An 18,719-nucleotide genomic window follows, 5' to 3' on the forward strand; every position below is an offset into this window, starting at 1 on the left:
TCTGTTGTCAGGGTATACGGCTCAAGACAGGGTATACGGCTGCAAGGATGAGAGCCACCTTCTGTCGGCTCCCCAAAAAGGGGGGTGGGGAGAGAGAGAAAGGGAGGTAGAAACGGGGAAGGGGGTGATGTGTTTAGAAACAGTAAGGAGCCTGGAAGTTTCAAGATGTCCAGCAGACTCTACATGCATGTAGCAGGACAGGAACTACCATCACATAAAGCTCTGACAGAAAAACCCACCTAGTTTGGCAGTTACCAAGTTAGCCACAAGTGACTTATGCTGGAACAAATCATAATAGTCATGGTTCCCTTGGCCACCTGAGTTCTATGCTATTTTGGAAGTTTTGTTAGAAATTCTTTAGCTCCTTTAGCTCCTGGTGCTATTAGCTCTTGTAAAAGGAGACTGATTCTTGGTTCTTTAGTTAATTTTGGTGGTCTGTACTTAGAAAAAAATTAATTTCTCCCAAGTCACCAATTTTTAGGCCATACAACTGCTCATGGTATCTCATTATTATAGTAATATCTGTAAATTTTTTCTCTAAAATTCTTCTCTTTCATTCCTGATCCCTGATGCCCATTACAAATTCGCAGTACATAAAAGACAACATAAATAAATTCAGTATCTTACCATTACAATAAAAATGAAAATACCTAATGCCTAGTAAAACACAGCCACCCCAACATCACAGCATAAGGCATTACTTGGATTTGTAAAAATGCAAATCTATACTGCCAGGTACATAAAAATATAGCACATACAATTCTAAATTATGTACAACACACAATACTTTGACAACGGCAATAAACTAAGGTACTATATGTATACTATATAATTTTATTTTAGAGTGTACTCCTATTTAGAAGGGAAATATATGTGTATCTCTGTGTGTGTATGCATGTATGTATACATACTGGGCACAATAGACCATGCCTAGTATTTGGAAAGCTGAGGCAGGATGACAAGGGACAGCCTCAGACAAAAAGGTCTACATAGTAAGTTTCAGGACAGCTAGAGCCACAAAGTGTGACCCTGCCTCCAAAACACAACCAACCTAATAACCAACAAAGGAAGGAAGGAAGGGAGGAAGGGAGGGAAGGAGGGTGGGTGAGAGATGTAAATTGGCCTATACTATCATGGTGGGTATGTCAACACCACCTATGGTGTTCATACAATGGCAAAACTCATCTAATGGAGCCCAGCAGTAGTTGCACATGCCTTTAATTCCAGCATCGTGGAAGGCAGAGGCAGAATAATCTCTTGAGTTTGAGGCCAGCTTGGTCTACAGAGTGTTAAAGAAACCCAGGGCTACACAAAGAATCCCTGTCTGGAAAAAACAACCAAACAATAACCCCTCCAATAAGGCACCTAGGGTCAGGGATCGTGGCATACCTGTAATCCTAGCACTCAAGAGGCTGGTAGAAGGGCTGGAGAGATAGATGGCTCAGCAGTTAAGAGCACTGATTACTCTTCCAAAGGTTCTGAGTTCAATTCCCAGCAACCACATGATGGCTCACAACCATCTGTAATGAGATCCGATGACCTCTTCTGCCTTCTGGTGTGTCTGAAGACAGCTACAGTGTACTCGTCATATACATAAAACATAGATAAAACAAATAAAATCTTTTTAAAAAAAGAGACTTGTAGAAAAACAGCAAGTTTGAAGCCAACTTAAAGCCACTCAGTTCTCTAAGTACTCTATTTAAAAACAAAAAACAGCCCCCCCCAAACCAAACAAATTAAAAACAACAACAAAAAACCAACAAAGTAGAGAGATGGCTTAGGAGTGGTTCCTGTTCTCGTCCAGTGGATCTGGACCCACCACCCACATCAGGCTTCCAACTGCCTGTAATTTTGGGTCCACAGAGATTCAACATCCTCTTCCAGAATATCTGTGGACACTGCACAAACCAAGTACACATTTAATTAAAAAATAATCTTTTAAATAAAACTAATAAAAACATAGTAGTGCATACCCCCCCCCTTTTTTTTTTTTTTGGTTTTTCAAGACAGGGTTTCTCTGTGTAGCCCTGGCTATCCTGGAACTCACTCTGTAGACCAGGCTGGCCTCGAACTCCACCTGCCTCTGCCTCCCAAGTGCTGGGATTAAAGGCATGCGCCACCACTGCCCGGCCATACCCTATTTTTAAAGACCTATTTGTACCATTTTTGATTATTTATATATGTATGTTTATCTGTGTAGGATGTGGCAAGTGCTCAAGGAGGCTTTAGATTTTTCCCTGTATCCAGCTCAAGTCACAGGTAGGTCACAGGAACTGCCCAACACGGGTCCTGGGAATCCAAGTCCTCTGAAAGAGCAGTACAAGGTCTTTTGAATCTACTGTATGTGTCTGGGTGCTCTCTCTGCTTGTTTAAGTACCATGTGTATTATTTTACGGCCCAGAGGTCAGAATGCGGCATAGAATACCAGGAATTGGAGTTACCAATGTTAATGCAACCACATAGGTGGTGATAAATGAACCAGGTCCTCTGTAGGAGCAACAAGTACTCCCAACTGCCCAGTCATCCCTCTAGCCTTAGTAGTCCACTCCTTTAATTCCAGCACTCAGTAAGATGCAGAAGGATCTCTAAGTCCAGCCTGGTCCAGACCAGCCAAGATTACACAGTGAACTGATGTCTCAAAAGTACATGGTATTGGAGCTGAAAAGATTAAAGTGCTTGCTACACAAGCCTGAGAATCTGAGTTTAATCTATACAGACTTCCTTTGCCATGTGGTCCTCTGACCCCCCCCCACATGCACACTATAGCAAATAACACAGACTAATACAAACAAACAAAGCCAGGAACAGCAGTACAACCCCACTACTATGGAGGTGGGAGATAGGGAAACAGAAGGATCCCTAGAACTTAATGGGCAGCCAGTCTAGCCAAAACTACAAGCCCCAGACTCAGTAAGAGACTTGTCTCAGCTAGGGTTGGTGGCATACATCTATGATCCCAGCATTAGAGAAGCAGAGGCAAGCCGACTTCTGTGAGTTCAAGGCCAGCCTGCTCTACAGAGACACCCTGTCACAAAACAAACAGGGGGAGGAGGACTCTTCTCTCTGAAATGAGATAGAGATGCAGGTGTAGGTGATGGCACACACCTTTAAACTCAGCACTCAGGAGGCAGAGGAAGGGTACATAGTAAGGACAGAGACAATCACAGAAACAGAGAGACAGGCAGGCAGACAGTGGTGCAAGCTCTTAATCCCAGCACTAGGGAGACAAAGGGTCAACATACCAGGACTAAATAGTGAAACCCTCTCTATATAAAAATAAATAAATAATAAGATAGAGAAGAGTAGAGAAAGATGGTTGACATCAACCTCTGGATTCGAGGTATACTATGAGTATACTAGCAAATGACTGCATTCAAAGAATAAAAAAGACCAGGCAGTGGTGGCACACGCCTTTAATCCCAGCACTTGGGAGGCAGAGGCAGGTGGATTTCTGAGTTCAAGGCCAGCCTGGTCCACAGCGTGAGTTCCAGGACAACCAGGGCTACACAGAGAAACCCTGTCTCAAAAAAAAAAAAAAAAAAAAAAATCAAAGAATGAAAAAATTAAATATACTTAATAATTTTTAGCACTTTTAGAAATTAATGGTATTCTTAAGTAAAACTGCATGGGTTTTGTACCTACTAGCATAGTGGTTCTAACCCTTTCTATTGCTTTGACTCCTTAATACAGTTCCTCATGTTGTGGTGACACCCCAGCCATAACTATAATCCCACTACTGCTATGAATTGTAAATATCCGTGTTTTCTGGTAGCCTTAGTCGACCCATATAGAAGGGTCCTGTGACCCCCAAAGGGACCAAAACCCACATTTTGAGACTATGTGGACCAGTGTGAGACAGGAATTAATAGCGTAGGTTGGTCATATTATTTTATCTATTACTGGTTTTACAGAGTAAATACAAGTATACAGTCAAAAGGGCTAATGATGCGCCAGATATGATGGTATATACACCTTTATTACTTCCAGCACTTAGGACTCACATGACTAAGCACCTGAATACATTGAGAGTGTACCTTAAAATGCTCATGAAGGGGATGGAGAGAAGTCTTAGCAGTTAAGAAGACTTGTTACTTTTGCTTAGTACCTGGGTTTGGTTCCCAGCACCCACATGGTAGCTCACAACCATTTATAAGTCCAGTTCCAGGGAGTTATACTCTCTTCTGACCTCTACAGGAACCAGGCATACATATGGTGGATGTATATACATACATGTAGAGAAAATAAGTATAATTTTCAAACGGTAAATGAAAGCAAACAAAATAAAAATTAGCTGGGTGGTGGTGGCACACATCTCTAATCCTAGCACTTGAGAGGCAGAGGCAGGCTGGTCTCTGAGTTCAAGGCCAGCCTGGTCTACAGAGTGAGTTCTAGAACAGTCAAAGTTACAGAGAAAATTCCTGTCTCAAAAAAACAGACAAACAAAACAACCCATAAAGAAATAAATAAGCAAATGAATATTTAATAACAACATTACCTTGGTTACATGAAATAATTACAAAAAATAAGCTAGTAGTATATGAAAACTATGTATTAGTAAATACTTAAATCAGCGATGGGAAAGCATATCAAATTAGGGACTGGAGAGATGGTTCAGCAGTTAAAGGGGCTTATCCTTTTGCAGAGGACCCATGTTTGGGTTCACATGGAGATTTTGGGGTTTTTTTTGTTTTTTGTTTTTTTTTGGTTTTTTGAGACAGGCTTTCTCTGTGTAGCCTTGGCTGTCCTGGAACTTACTCTATAGACCAAGCTGGCCTCGAACCCAGAAATCCGCCTGCCTCTGCCTCCCAAGTGCTGGGATTAAAGGTGCGTGCCACCACTGCCCAGCTCACATGGAGTTTTAAAACTACCTATAACTCAAATTCTAGGATATCTCTTCTGGCCCCCAAGGGCTCCTGCACACATGCGATGCATATACACTCAATCGAACAGGTACAAACACACACACAAAAATAATATTTTTTAAAGTCTTACAGAAATTTAAAAAAGATGAAATTAAAAGAGACCAGTAGCACACATCTTTAACCCCAGTCTGAGGCCCACCTGGTCTACATAGTACCTTAGGACAGCCAGAGCTACATAGTGAGACTCTGCCTCCAATAAAAGAAAGATAGGAAGAGAAAGAAGGAGGGAGGGAGGGAGGGAGGGAGGGAGGGAGGGAGGGAGGGAGGGAGGGAGGGAGAGAGAGAGAGAGAGAGGGAGAGAGGTGCTGATAAGATGGCTTAGCAGGTAAGAGTACTGACTGTTCTTCAGGAGGTCATGAGTTCAAATCCCAGCAACCACATGGTGGCTCACAAACATCTGTAATGAGATCTGATGCCCTCCTTTGGGAGACTGAGGACAGCTACAGTGTACTTACATATAATAAATAAACAAGAAACCTTTGGGCCGGAGTGAGCGGGGCCCAGAGCGAGAGGGAGCAGGGAAGGGAGAAAAAAGAGGAAGGAAGGAAGGAAAGTAGGTAGGTAGGTAGGTAGGTTACTGCTATTTCTTTTCTAAATTTTCCATCCTTAGTAAACATTTATTCATTTTGTAATAAACTATGCATTTTAACAATCCTTTAAAGACAGCAGGGCTGGAGAGCTCAATGGTTAAGAGAGCTCTTTTCTTCCAGAGGCCACTTTGTTTTATTCAAAGCACCAACATAGAGGCTCACAATTGTCTGTAACTCCAATTCTAGAGAATCTGATACCTTCTTCTGGCCTCTGTGGGAACCAGGCAGGCATGTGGTATAAGACATACAAAGAGGTAAAATACTCACATAAAAAACACATTCTTTAAAAAAAAAAAAAAAAATCAATGAATTAGGATAAAGGTAAAAAGAAACTTAGCCTGTAACTTTTGAATTTGTATCAAGTATATCTTCCAAAAATTAATTTGTTTTGTGAATACTATTTAATGATTTCATATATATATATACATATATATATATGAAATGTGTGTGTGTGTGTATATATATATATATATATGTATATACATATATATATATATATATACACACACACACACACACACACACACACACATAAATAAAATCTCCCCTCAGTTTAGGGCCAGCAAGATAGCTCAGAGATAGGCCCTTGTCACACAAGCCTGACAGCTTGAGTTTGATCCTGAGAACCCCGGTAAAAGGAAGATGGAGAGAATTGCTTTTCAAGTTGTCCTCTGATCTCCACATATGGACAATGACATGAGTGCCTAAACACATACAGCTACACATAGACAGATTAATGATGTAATAATAATTTTCTAATTTTCCCATATTGCCAGATGACAAAAACAAACAAAGAAAAAACCCAGACACAACCACAACCTATACCTGAACACCTGAACACACACGCATATACACACAGCCAAGTGGGGATGACACATGCCTTTAATCCCAGCACTTGGAAGGCAGAGGCAGTTGGACCTCTTAAGCTCAAGGCCAGCCAGATCTACAGTGAGTCCAGGATAGCTTAGAAGCCGCTACCCCCAAAACAAAACAAAGCAAAGCAAAACAAAACAAAACAAACAAACAAACCTGGAGTCTTTACCTATTTGCTATTGGCATGGTTAACTAGTGTGACTTTAATGTTAAAAGTTCAAGAAAATGAAGCCCTTCACTGCAGAAATCCTGCCTTAGAAACTGACAGATACCCCCAATCTATGGATTTCAGAAAACCATGTCCAAGAACAAATACAAAGTCCAAGGTTGAAAGAGGAAAAGGTGAGGGCAGGGGTGCTACAGTCACAGAACTTATTGGTAGCAACAAGAATATCAGCTGTGGATGCTTGGGCTTTGTCAAAGGCCAGGTGTGGTAACACACACTTTTAATCCCACCACTCCATAAGCAGATCTTTGAATTCAAGGCCATCCTGGTATACAGTGAGTCTTTTTTTTTCCTTTTGGTTTTTCAAGACAGGGTTTCTCTGTGTAGCCCTGGCTGTCCTGGAACTCACTCCATAGACCAGGCTGGCCTTGAACTCAGAAATCCACCTGTCTCTGCCTCCCAAGTGCTGGGAACAGTGAGTCTTTTTAAAAGCCAAATGCAGCTACACATACCAGTAACCTCCAACACCATAGAGGGTAAAGACAGGATTATTGAGGCTTGCTGATTGCCAGACTGGCTCTAAAGCCAATAAGACCCTGTTTCAAAGGAATTAAGAGGGCCTGATAGAACAAGACATTTGACATTCTTCTTTCCCTTCCCCATGAGCACACAAAGGAACATACATGCAGCACAAAGAAAGTAAAAACAGAGAGGCTGGGGAGAGGGCTCAGATTCCCAGCACTCAGGAGAAAGCACAGCAAGATGCGCACATATTCTCCCATGGGGAGAGAGGCAGTCTAGCTCAACGTCAGTGAGAATAATGTCTCCCAAAGAACTAAAACAACTAAGGAAAACACTCAACACCAACCTCTAGCATGCGTGTGCGCGCACACACACATATACATACATACCACATACAAAACACAGAAGAAAAAAGTGAGGCTCGAGATGGCTCAATGGTTAAGAACATTTTGTGTTCACTTCCAACCCAAGTTCACTTCCCAGTACCCACATGGTGGCCCAAAACGGACTCCAATTCCAGAAGATCTGGTACCCTCTTTTAGTTTTCAGGTATGAATGTGATATGAATGTGGTATGCTCATACATCCAGGAAAAGCATGTAAAACAAAAATAAATCTTTTTAATAAGGTGAAAAAGAAAGCTGGATACAGTACGGCTCAGTGGCAGAGCAGAGCCTACCATGTAGGAGGCTCTGGGTTATTACCCCAAACACACACACACACACACACACACACACACACACACACAAAGAAATGAAAAACTATGGAGGAAATATCTGCATATAAATCTAATGAGAATCTTGCATCAGAGCATGTCAGCACGTGCATGGTCACAGCCCGTGGAAGGCTAACGACATACTGTCCCACAGAGAGGAAAGTGAAGGGGTTTAGAATATGTAAAGAACTCTTACAACTCAGTAATAAAAAGAAAACGAACCAAGGCCAGAGAGATGGCTCCGCAGTTAGGAGCACTTGCTTTTCTTGCAGAAGACTCAGCTTCCTTTCCCAGCACACACATGGTGCTCACAACCCATCTTTAAGTCCAGTTCTAGGTGACCCTGTACTGACTCCAACTGGCACATGGTACACATAGACTACAGGCATACAAGCAAAAAACAACACACACACACCACTCACATAAAATAAAAATATCTAAAAATAAAAAAGGAAAAATAATTCATCTTGTTAATGGGCAAAAGATCTTTTTTTTAAAAAAAAAAAAAAAAAAAAAACAAGGTCTCACTATGATGTAGCACTTGCTGGTCTGGAACTTGTTCTGTAAACCAGGCTATCCTGGAACTCAGATTCACCTGCCCCTGCTTCCCCAGTGCTATATTAAATGCATGTGGCACCATGCACAGGAATATCATCAAGCAATTATGCAACAGGGAGCTAAAAAGACACCTCAGAGGTTAAGAACAGTCTCTTTTCTTCCAGAAGACCAAGGTTCAACTCCTAGCACCTGTATGACCTCTCAAAACCATCTGTAACTCCAGTTCTGGGGGATCTCATACCCTCTTCTAGCCTCTACAGCAGTCATACATGCAAACAAAACACCCATACACATAAAAACAATTTTTAAGATATACAACAGTACACCTGAACTGGGAGGAACACTTGAGTTCAGGACAAGCTTTGGCAAGGCTTAAAAAAAAAAAAACTAAAAAAAAAAACAAAACAGTACACAAGTGTATATATATCGTAATGGTAAAAGTGCTTGACTAACATGCACAAGGTCTAAGAACTTCAAACAACAAAAAAACAAAATAGCACGGTACATATTAGGCTAGGTCTATCTCATGGAAACTACCCTGAGCTACATCTATCCCCCAATCAAAAAATGTTAAGGGCTGGAGAGATGGCTCAACAGTTAAGAAGAGCACTGACTGCTCTTCTAGAGGTCCTAAATTTCCCAGCAACCACATGGTGGCTCACAACCATTTGTAATGGGGTCTGATGTACTCTTCTTGTGTGTCTAAAGACAGCTACATTGTACTCATATAAATAAAAATAAATAAATCTTTAAAAAACATTTTAATTCTTTAAGCTGACTGTGATGTCACATTATCTATAGTCTCAGTACTCAGGAGGCAGTGGCAGCAAGAGGGGGGACTGATCCAAGTTCGAAAAGGCAGCCTGGTCTACACAGTAAATTACAGACCAGCCAGAGCTACATATTAAGGCCCCCCTGTCTCAAAAAATAAAAAAGAAAGAAGCGATTAGGAAATCAAAGGAATAATTTTTGGACTAGAGAGGTGTCTTAGAGCACTGGCTGCTCTTCCAAAGGACCAGGATTCAATTCCTAGCTCCCACATGCCAGCAACTGTCTGTAACTCCAGTTCCAAGGAATCGACACCCTCACACAGACATATGTGCAAGCAAAATACCAATGCACATAAAATTTTTTAAAGGAATCAAAGAAAATAATTAAAATATGCTTTAAACAAATAATTGGAAAATATCAAGATGGGGTGGTGGCACAGATCACTGCAGATTTGAAGTCAGATAGCTAGCTAGTCTAGGCTATAAAGTTAAGAGCCTGTCTCAAGAGTTGGTTGTGGTGGCACATCCTTTAATCCCAGCACCTGGGAACCAGAGGCGGGTGGATCTTCAAGTTCAAGCCCAGCCTGGTCTAGAGAAAAAGTTCCAGGACAGGCAGGGCTGCACAGAACAAATAACAAAAACAAGCAAACAAAAAGGATGGCTAGAGTTTAAGGACAGCCTAGCCTGGACTTTAGAATGCCCTGTCTCAAACAAACTCCTAAATAAAGAAAATACACAAAATCAGGAAAATGCTAACTAAGACTGCTATGAGACTCCACATCACCCCCATCAAAAAGACCAGGACAAAAACAAAAAAGAAAAAAAAAAAGATACATTCAATTCCCAGCAACCATATTGGCAGCTAAAAACCATGTTACTCTAGTTCAAGGTTCCTAGGGCTCTTCACACACATGGTACACCAATGTGCATGCAGTCAAAACATCTAAACGCACAAAACTTAATCTTAAAAGAAATGCTGGCCAAGAGTGCTGGAGCAGGCCTTTAAACCCAGCACAGGGGATACAGAGATAGGCAGGTGTGCGTTCCAAACCAACCAGAGTGACATAATGAGACCCTAACAACAAAAAAATGCTGAAAAGGATGTGAGGAGAGAAGAAGCCTAATTCAAATCTGCTTGTAGAAATGTAAACATATGCAGCCACTATGGGATTCCTCAAAAACTGAAAAGAACTTTTGATGACCCAGCTAGCCCCACTGCTAGGAACCTATGTATATAAACTTAAATTTACACACCAGAGATACTTGCACTCCCTGTGCTGTTCACAATAGGTAGGAATGGAACCAATCTAGATGCCCATCAACAAATGAAGCAATAGAACACATCTATAATTCCTTCACTATGGAGGCAAAGACAGGGAGATCCCTGTGAGGCCAGCCTGTATTCACTGGTTCAGCACATCCAATAAATTTTCATATTTCTTACTGGGACTGGAAATGGTGAAATAACTTTGGCTTTTTTGGTTTTTGTCTTTTTGAGACAGGGTTTCACACTACATAGCTCTGCCTGGCCTGGAACTCACTGTGTAAGTGAGTAACAAGCTGACCTCAAACTGCCTGCCTCTATCTCTTGGAGTGCTGGGATTAGAGGCATATACTCTCACAGCCATAATAATTAACATTTTTATATGTAAGGAAACTGAAACTCCAAGTGTTTAATTAACTGGCCCAATCTAAAAACTACTTTAGAGCTGGAGGTTTAGTTCAGTGTCAGAACACACACTCACAATAGGTAAGACCCCAAGTTCAACACTCACCACATCCTCCCACTACAAAGCTAGCTTTCAGACCTGCTACAGAACCACATGATTTTCCTTCCAATACATCTCCCTCAGTTTTGGAATTTATAAACACTCAAATAATAAAAATAAGACACCAGACAAATTTTATTAAGTTGTTACTCTACCTGAGAATTGCTGAAATGTTTACAGTCCAGAAAGATTAACAGTAATGTAAGCCATATTCTCCAATACGCTGACAAGCTTCTGTGTCTATAAATGTTTCATAGTGGGAAAAGTATGTTACCAAAGAACACACCCAAGCTGAAACCTTAAACCTAAACCACATCTAAGAACAAAGATAAAATACTTAAGTATTGTAACTGTAAGTTAAGTATTGTCAGGGACTGGTGTGGTCAGGGGCTCAGTGAGAAAGGCACCTGACACCTTCAGAAGCCACAGGGTGGCAGGAGAGCACCAACTCTAATTTGTCCTCTGACGGACACAAACACACACCCATAACACAAAGAATGTTTTGATACTGACCATTTAACTTCAATACTTTACCTAAAATCTAAAATACAAGTAAAATACCAAATTTATGATATATAATCTCAAAAGTATTACATAAATGCATTCCTATAAACTTATAATTAAAACTTTCAATTAATAGCTTTGTTGGGAGTTATGAAATGTTACGGAAATACAAAAGTTTGAGCTTAGAAATAATCAAATATCTACCAAAACCAACCAAACAAACAAAGTAATAAGAGAAGAAAAATGGACTTCTTGTTACTTAGCAAAGCAAGTTCTAAATATATAGGACTTAGGAGGTCAGTAAAAATATTATTAAAGGTTTAGGTCAAGATAAACTGTGATAATAGTGTACTTACATACATAAAAATAAATGAAATCTTTTTTTAAAAAAGCCTGTGATGACAAAATTAGTCATTTCAGATTTTTATCAACCAAATAAAGGAATGAGAACTAAGCTTTCAGCTTCATAAATAACAATTTACTTTTTCTGTCCTTTTTTTTTTTTTTCCTGGTTTTGGTTTTTCCCCAGGGTTTCTCTATGTAGCCCTGTTTTGGAACTCAGCTGTAGACCAGGCTGGCTTTGAACTGGAAAATGCACCTGCCTCTGCCTCCCCAAGTGCTGGAATTAGAGCCCATGAATCACCACCACAGCCAAATTTACTTTTTCTAATGCAATGAGATGTAAGCCAACTTCTTCCCAGGACTGGGAAGAGGGTGTCAAAAATGTTCTCCAAGTCTCTATAGTAAATAAGCTAAATACAACACTTCAAGTTTTGGCTCAAAACCAAATCTGTACAGTATATTGCCTTTTACTAGGCAAGGAAATGAGTTTAAAATGCACAAGTACCTAACAGTAACAAAAGGTGGGTCCCAAATGTAATTAAGATTAGAAAAGAAAAAAATGCCACCAGGGAAACAATTAAAGTGTTTTCTTTTAACAATCACTAAGTGCTTTGTTTGGGTTAAACATTCATAGGCAAAAAGCTGCCTGCATTATGTCCAGAGTGTACGTGAACGTTTTGCTCCTAAGAATTGTACGTGGCTTGCTTGGTTCCTGCCTTCCAAAGCTCCCGAAATGCTAATGCCTCTCGTCTAGAAACTGGACAGTCCTTACACAAGTTAACACACACTTTTCTGACTTTCTCAATCCAAGAAGGTAAACCAGCCTCCTGCTTACTTACTCCATAAAGGCCACAATGGAAGAAAGAAAGAAAGAAAGAAAGAAAGAAAGAAAGAAAGAAAGAAGAGAGAGAGAGAGAGAGAGAGAACGAACATGAGAATGCATCCCAATAGATGGCTCAGCGGTTAAACCACCTACTGCAACCTAAATTCAAGACTCATTTGGTGGAAAAGCGTTCTCCAGCAAACTAGCAAGCCCTCCCCCGCATACACTAACTATTCTCTAATTTAAGAAAGAAAAAAAGCATAGGAATTCTACGTAGACCAGGTGTGGTGCCTGTAATCCCATCACTTGGGGAAGAAGAAGCAAGAGGATCAAAGAGTAAGACCAGGCCAGCTACATAGGAAGTTAGTGCTGGCCTGAGTTACAGCCAAGTCTAGGAGGGCTCAGGCCCATCATCCCCACGGTTGGGATTGGGATAGTAAATCAGGATGATTAATAAACCGCTGAGTTCGAAACTTAGGCTACACACTGAAACCCTGTATCAATAGGAAAAAAAAATCAAAACAAAACAAACAAAATGAGGACCGCTAGCCCAGGCAGGTAGCCCGCTCTTATTATCTCTCGCTTGTGACTGGCAGGTGGAAGACTGGAAATTCTAAGTGAACACGGGCAATACAACTAGGCCAATCTCAAAGAAATTGGGGGGGGGGGGGGGGGGGGTGGAGCGGAGAAGGGAAGGAGGAGGGGAGAGAGAGAGGGAATGGGGAGGAGATAGACTTTCTAGTACCATAAATATCTAGATGCCAGGAGGCCTTTGTTTTTCTCATATTCTGAGACCAGAATTTAATTTCCAGTTGGAAATGGAGAATCAATGCTTCATGGGACGTTTGTAAGCAGCCAGACAGGAATAAAAATCTTGCAAAAGAGCAAGGCTCTGCCTTTCTCCCGCCCCCAGCATGGATCTCAATTCTCGAAAGCAGCCAGGCTGAACCTCCAGCTGTTTCTCGGGATTGCCAGGAACTTCTCCAGCTCCTTTCTGGGCAACCCTCAAAGCCGCACTTGATTCCTCTCCCCTCTCCTCCCAACGCGCTTCCTTCCTCCGAACTTCGCGTCCCTGCGGCCGGCCTCGCCGTCCCGGCTGGGCCTAGGTTGCCTCACGGCCTCCTCCGCAGAGTTCCTCCGCTGGGACCCTCACCAGCCACGGCCGGCCCGGCGGATGTCCGTCCTCTTCTCTCCCGCGACCTGTTCCCTCCGGACCCCCAAAGCACGCAACGGCCGGGCCCGAAAATGGCGGAGCGCGACCGCCCGCGGCCCTCACAGGCCCCACGACCAACTTACCGTGGGGGGCCGGGAGGAGCTCCGAACCGCGAGCGCGGCGTCCTTTGGCGCCGCAGGGAATGGCTCTCCCGTCTGGTCCTCTTCGCTTCGCCCCACTCTCAATTCCTCTCCTTCAAAGATGCAGCCGCCATCTTCCCCGAGGAGCCACCGAGCGTACGCCTGTACGTCATCACGGCCTCACGGCGCTACGCCCCGCGCGCCTATGCCGCAGGTCTACAGCAGGGCTCAAATAGAGCATGCGCGCAGGTGAGGGGTGGGGCTTGGACATCCGGCGCCCAAAGATTTTGAGTTCTTGTTGGTGGAAAAGAGGAGTCTTAAATCTAGAACCTTTTGCCTTACTTCCCTCACCGCGTGAGCCGTCATGTGTGTTCTCAAAACATCCCATTTCACAAAAGTAAATAAGAGCCTTGTTAAAGCCGGATGTGGTGGCTCATGCTTGTGTTCCGATCACTTAGGAGGCTGAGACAGGAGGATTACTGTGAGTTCAAGGCCTATCTCAGAAAAAAACACGAGTGAGATGGTTTATATAGTAAAGGAGCCTGTAGGATAGCCTGACTATCTTAGCTTGAACCCCAGCCCTACATGGTGAGAAAGAAATACAAGTTCTTCTAACAACTGTGCTGTTTCTCTTTGTGTACACATACACAAAATAGATATAATAAGAAAGGATGTGGATGTTGCTCGATTGGTAAAGCGTTTGCGTGTAGGAAGCCCAGAGTTCTCGCTCCAGCACTGCATAAACTGGTTTTGAAAGCCTATGAAGTGACGGCAGGAGGGTCAGAAGTTCAAAGTTCAAGACAAAATCAAGACTAATCTTTAATATCTACAGAAACAAAGGGAAAATAACTCTGCAGGGTAATTTCTTTTTGTAAAAAGGCTGTACCACACCCTTGACCCTTGCTGACAGATGCAGCTCACATAGCCTAAACGGCCTGGGTCTTTAATACAAGAATTAAATTGTGAGCAAGGCTCTTTCAGAGGACCTGCATCTCCCTTGTAGCCCTGACTGGCCTGGGATTCAATATGAGACAAGGTGGGTCTCAAACTCAGAAAGCCACCTGACTCTGCCTCCCAAATGCTGAGATTAAAGACATGCTCTACCATACCCAGCCTTAAGTGGTTTTATCTGTAAAAAAAATATATATAAGCAGAAAACAATTGAGGAAGACACCTTTTACCTCTAGCCTCTACATACACACACACTGAAGACAGGAGAGAAACTGTAAGCACCCCAAAGCTCTACAGAGTCTGCACTAATCAAAGTCAGTTTTATTTAAATGCTGGAATTGCTTCCTAACTATCCTCCTCTGCTTGTCCTTTTCAGGCTTGTGCTGTATAGATGGCGTGTCGAGCTAGAATCATTTGGGAAGACAGAACCTCAATTGAGAAAAGGCTCCCACCAGGTTGGCCTATGGGCAAGACTGCAATACTTTCTTAATTGATGATTTATGTGGGAGGGCCCAGCTCTTTGAGGCCAGCTAAAAGAAAACAGACTGAGCAAGCTGTGGAGAGCAAAAAGCCACTCCTCCATGGCTTCAGCATCAGTTCCTTTCTCCAGGTTCCTGCCTTTCACTCTTGTGCAGAATTCCCTCAGGGCATGAGAAGCTGTAATCTGGAAATGTGTGAGAACTTTCCTTTTCCTGAGTTGCTTTTGGGTATGGTATTTTACCGCAGCAATAGAAACCCTCACTAAGCCGGGCGCACGCCTTTAATCCCAGCACTTGGGAGGCAGAGGCAGGCGGATTTCTGAGTTCGAGGCCAGCCTGGTCTACAGAGTGAGTTCCAGCACAGCCAGGACTACACAGAGAAACCTTGTCTCAAAAAAGAAAAAAAAAAAAAAAGAAACCCTCATTAGCACAACATGGGGCAGAGACATTGGAGTCCCAGATACAGTTGTGTTTGCCAACAACACACATGCACTCATGACTTCACCTTCTCCACATCACATGAACCAGGCATGGTGGGACATGCCAATAATACCAGCACTTGTGATATAGAAAGGCAGGAAGAGTCGAGTTGGAGGCAGTCTTTGGCTACATAGGCAGTTGGAAGCTATCATTAGCTACAAGAGGTTAGGTGCTCCCTCAGATCCTGAATCTGTGTACAAAGACAGCCTGAGACCCTCAATTGGCAAATGTGTGAAAAGAAGGAGCAATCAGAAGCCAACAGGCTTTTTTGTATCTAGGCAGACATATACAGGCAAAAGTGACCCAGGCAAACCTGGTCACAGCTCTTGCTGACTGCCTGTTCTTAGCTGTCACTGTACCTCTGCATTCCTCAAGGTGTAGAAGTCAATTCTTAGTGCATTTACTACTGTAGTCACCTTTTTGTCCCCATGACAAAATACTTTAGTATATTTATTATTATATCTATATTATTTAATTTTTAAACTTTTTTGTTTGATTGGTTGGTTGGTTGGTTGGTTGGTGTTATGAGACAGGATTTCTCTGTGAAGCTCTGGCTGTCCTGGAATTCTTTGTAGACCAGGATGGCCTCAAACTCAAAAAAGATCTGACTGATTCTGCCTCCCAAGTGCTAGGATTAAAGGTGTCTATCACTATACTGGGCCCTAATTTTTAATTTTTTTTTTAAGATTTATGTATTGTTTGTATGTGAGTACACTGTAGCTATCTTCAGACATACCAGAAGAGGGTATCAGATCTCATTACAGTTGGTTGTGAGCCATCATGTGGTTTCTGGGAATTGAACTCAGAACCTCTGGAAGAGTGGTCAGTGCTCTTAACGCTGAGCTATCTCACCAGCCCCAATTTTTAAATTCTTAAGACTGGTTTTCATTATACATGTGTCTGTATGGATATCCATACACATGAACACAAGTGAAGCCTTAAGTGTCAGATCCCCTGGAACTGGAGTTACAGGAGGTTATAGGCCATCCAACATGGGTCCTCGGAACTGAACCCAGGTCCTCTATAAAAGCAGTATGCATTCTTAGCTACTGAGCCATCTCTCCAGCACTTTATTTTTAAGTTTTAAAATCATATTTGTATATATGTATGCACACGCACATGTCGTAGTGCTTGGATTAGAGGGGCCAAGACCGTTCCTGAAACTAGCAGCTGAACTTGGTTTTAAAGGCTTGAAGTCCTAACGAAGAGCAGCTAAGAGTGTCAAAGCAAGGCTGGAGTCCTTGAAGAAAGCAGGAGTCCACTGGTGAGGGTGCAGCCTCAGTTACAGTGGAACCACCAGTATTGAAGAGCTCAGGGAGAAAACTTGAGGCTTGGTGCATATGACAGGGTCAGTCCTTGAAAAGTCGGAGACACAATTAGTAGAGGTGTAACCTTTAGGTAGAGCTGGAGCTTCACAGGGCCTTTGCAATCCAGACTGGGAGTGAATCCCAGGAAGGGACACTGAGCTACAGGATTTGATTTATACTGCTGGATGTTGATTCTGCTTTGATTTGATTGTGCTGTTCCTACCTCTTGAAATAAGTTTTTATTTGATTGTAACTGTGCCGTTCTTACCTCTTGAAATGTTTTTATGTGTATGACTGTTTTACCTGCATGAATTTATGTACACCATTGTCATGCCTGGTGTCCGAGGAAAGCAGAAGAGAACACTGGATTTCCTGGAACTTAAGTTATAGGTGCTCTGAACTGCCATGTAAGTGCTGAGAATTTAATGCAGGCCCAGCACTTAGAAGAACAGCAAGTGCTCTTAGCCTCTGTACCATCTCTCTAACCCCACTATCCTTTGTAAGAACAAAAAGTGCTATTACTAAGTCTTCTCTCTACAGCCCCAACTGAGGGACTTTTATTTGGTTTGGCTTATTTTTATTTTATTATTACTTTTTGTTTTGGGAGGGGATGGGTTGTTTCAGACAAGGTCCCATTAAAGCCCTAACTACCCTGGAGCTTCCTTGTCCAGGCTGGCCTTGAACTCACAGAGATCTGCCTGTCTCTGCCTCCCAAGAGCTGGAATTATAGGCATGCATCACCATGCCCAGCACTGAACTGTATTATATTGTGATATGAACATGATTGTTGGGGGCCGACTTTTAGCAGAAAGCTTTGCAGCCATCTTGAGCCATATACCCTGACATGAGACTTGGATTACAATAGCCTACAACAGCTGAGCACACTCCGATAATCTTGGTTTAGATACCTTGAAATTAAAGGTGCATGAGATTAAAGGTGTGTGAGACTGAAGGTGTGTGACTTAAGAGTATAATTTAGAAGTATAGAGATCAGAGTTAGAGACAAGACCTAAGGGCATGATTAAAGGTGTGACCAAAAGGCGCGGCTTAGAAGTGAGACATATAAAAGGCAGAGACAGAACAGATCAGAATCAGACAAATCAGACATTAGGGAGACACAGCAGAGAGAAGACAGAGAAACAGTACAACTTGGAGGAAAACAGATTACCAGACATTAGGGAGACACAGAAGAGAGAAGGAGACGCTTCAGAGAGTACAACTTGGAGTACAACTTGGAGTAGGAATTAGGCATTAGGTAGCAGGCACTTGGAAGAGAACTTGGAAGAAGTAACTTGGAACTTGGAGGGACTAGGAGCTAGGGACTAGGCACTAGGAACTCAAGACTTAAGGCTTAGACTGAAGAATAAACGGGATTGAATTACACTCTGTCTGGTCTGCATTCTTTGAGTCCGTCCTCACTCTTGCTCTTGCTGAACCCCGACCCACGGACAGGATCGGCAGCTTGGGCCGGGATACAGTGGCCGCCCAAACGTGGGTCGGCCCGAGCCTCAACATTTTGCTTGGGCCGCGACATTTTTTGGCCGCCCCAACGTGGGGCTAGTGTGGACCCCAACACATGATGCTTGGGATAAAAAAAAGGAGTGGCTATTAAACTTTTAAGGTATTTGTTGGTCCCTTGTTCTGGAGGGTGTCCCA

General features: G+C 42.5%; 2 protein-coding genes across 3 annotated transcripts in view; one reads left to right on the top strand and one right to left on the bottom strand.

Moving 5' to 3' along the window:
- The window catches only part of Wdr33 (WD repeat domain 33), a 98,255-nt gene extending 84,249 nt beyond the window's left edge, over positions 1-14,006 (bottom strand). For both annotated transcript variants that reach the window (XM_034517750.2, XM_034517749.2), the window contains exon 1: positions 13,850-14,006. The gene's annotated coding sequence lies outside the window, so the exon portion shown is untranslated. The remainder of the gene's footprint in view (positions 1-13,849) is intronic.
- On the top strand, positions 13,284-18,429 carry LOC143434354 (uncharacterized). Its single transcript, XM_076912867.1, has 2 exons — positions 13,284-14,095; positions 15,174-18,429. Exons 1-2 carry the CDS (start codon positions 13,799-13,801, stop codon positions 15,186-15,188), a joined length of 312 nt encoding a protein of 103 aa, XP_076768982.1. The 5' UTR covers positions 13,284-13,798; the 3' UTR covers positions 15,189-18,429.
- Positions 18,430-18,719: the final 290 nt, after the last annotated feature.

This window comes from Arvicanthis niloticus, chromosome 14, assembly GCF_011762505.2.
Source record: "Arvicanthis niloticus isolate mArvNil1 chromosome 14, mArvNil1.pat.X, whole genome shotgun sequence".
NCBI classification, from domain to species: domain Eukaryota; kingdom Metazoa; phylum Chordata; class Mammalia; order Rodentia; family Muridae; genus Arvicanthis; species Arvicanthis niloticus.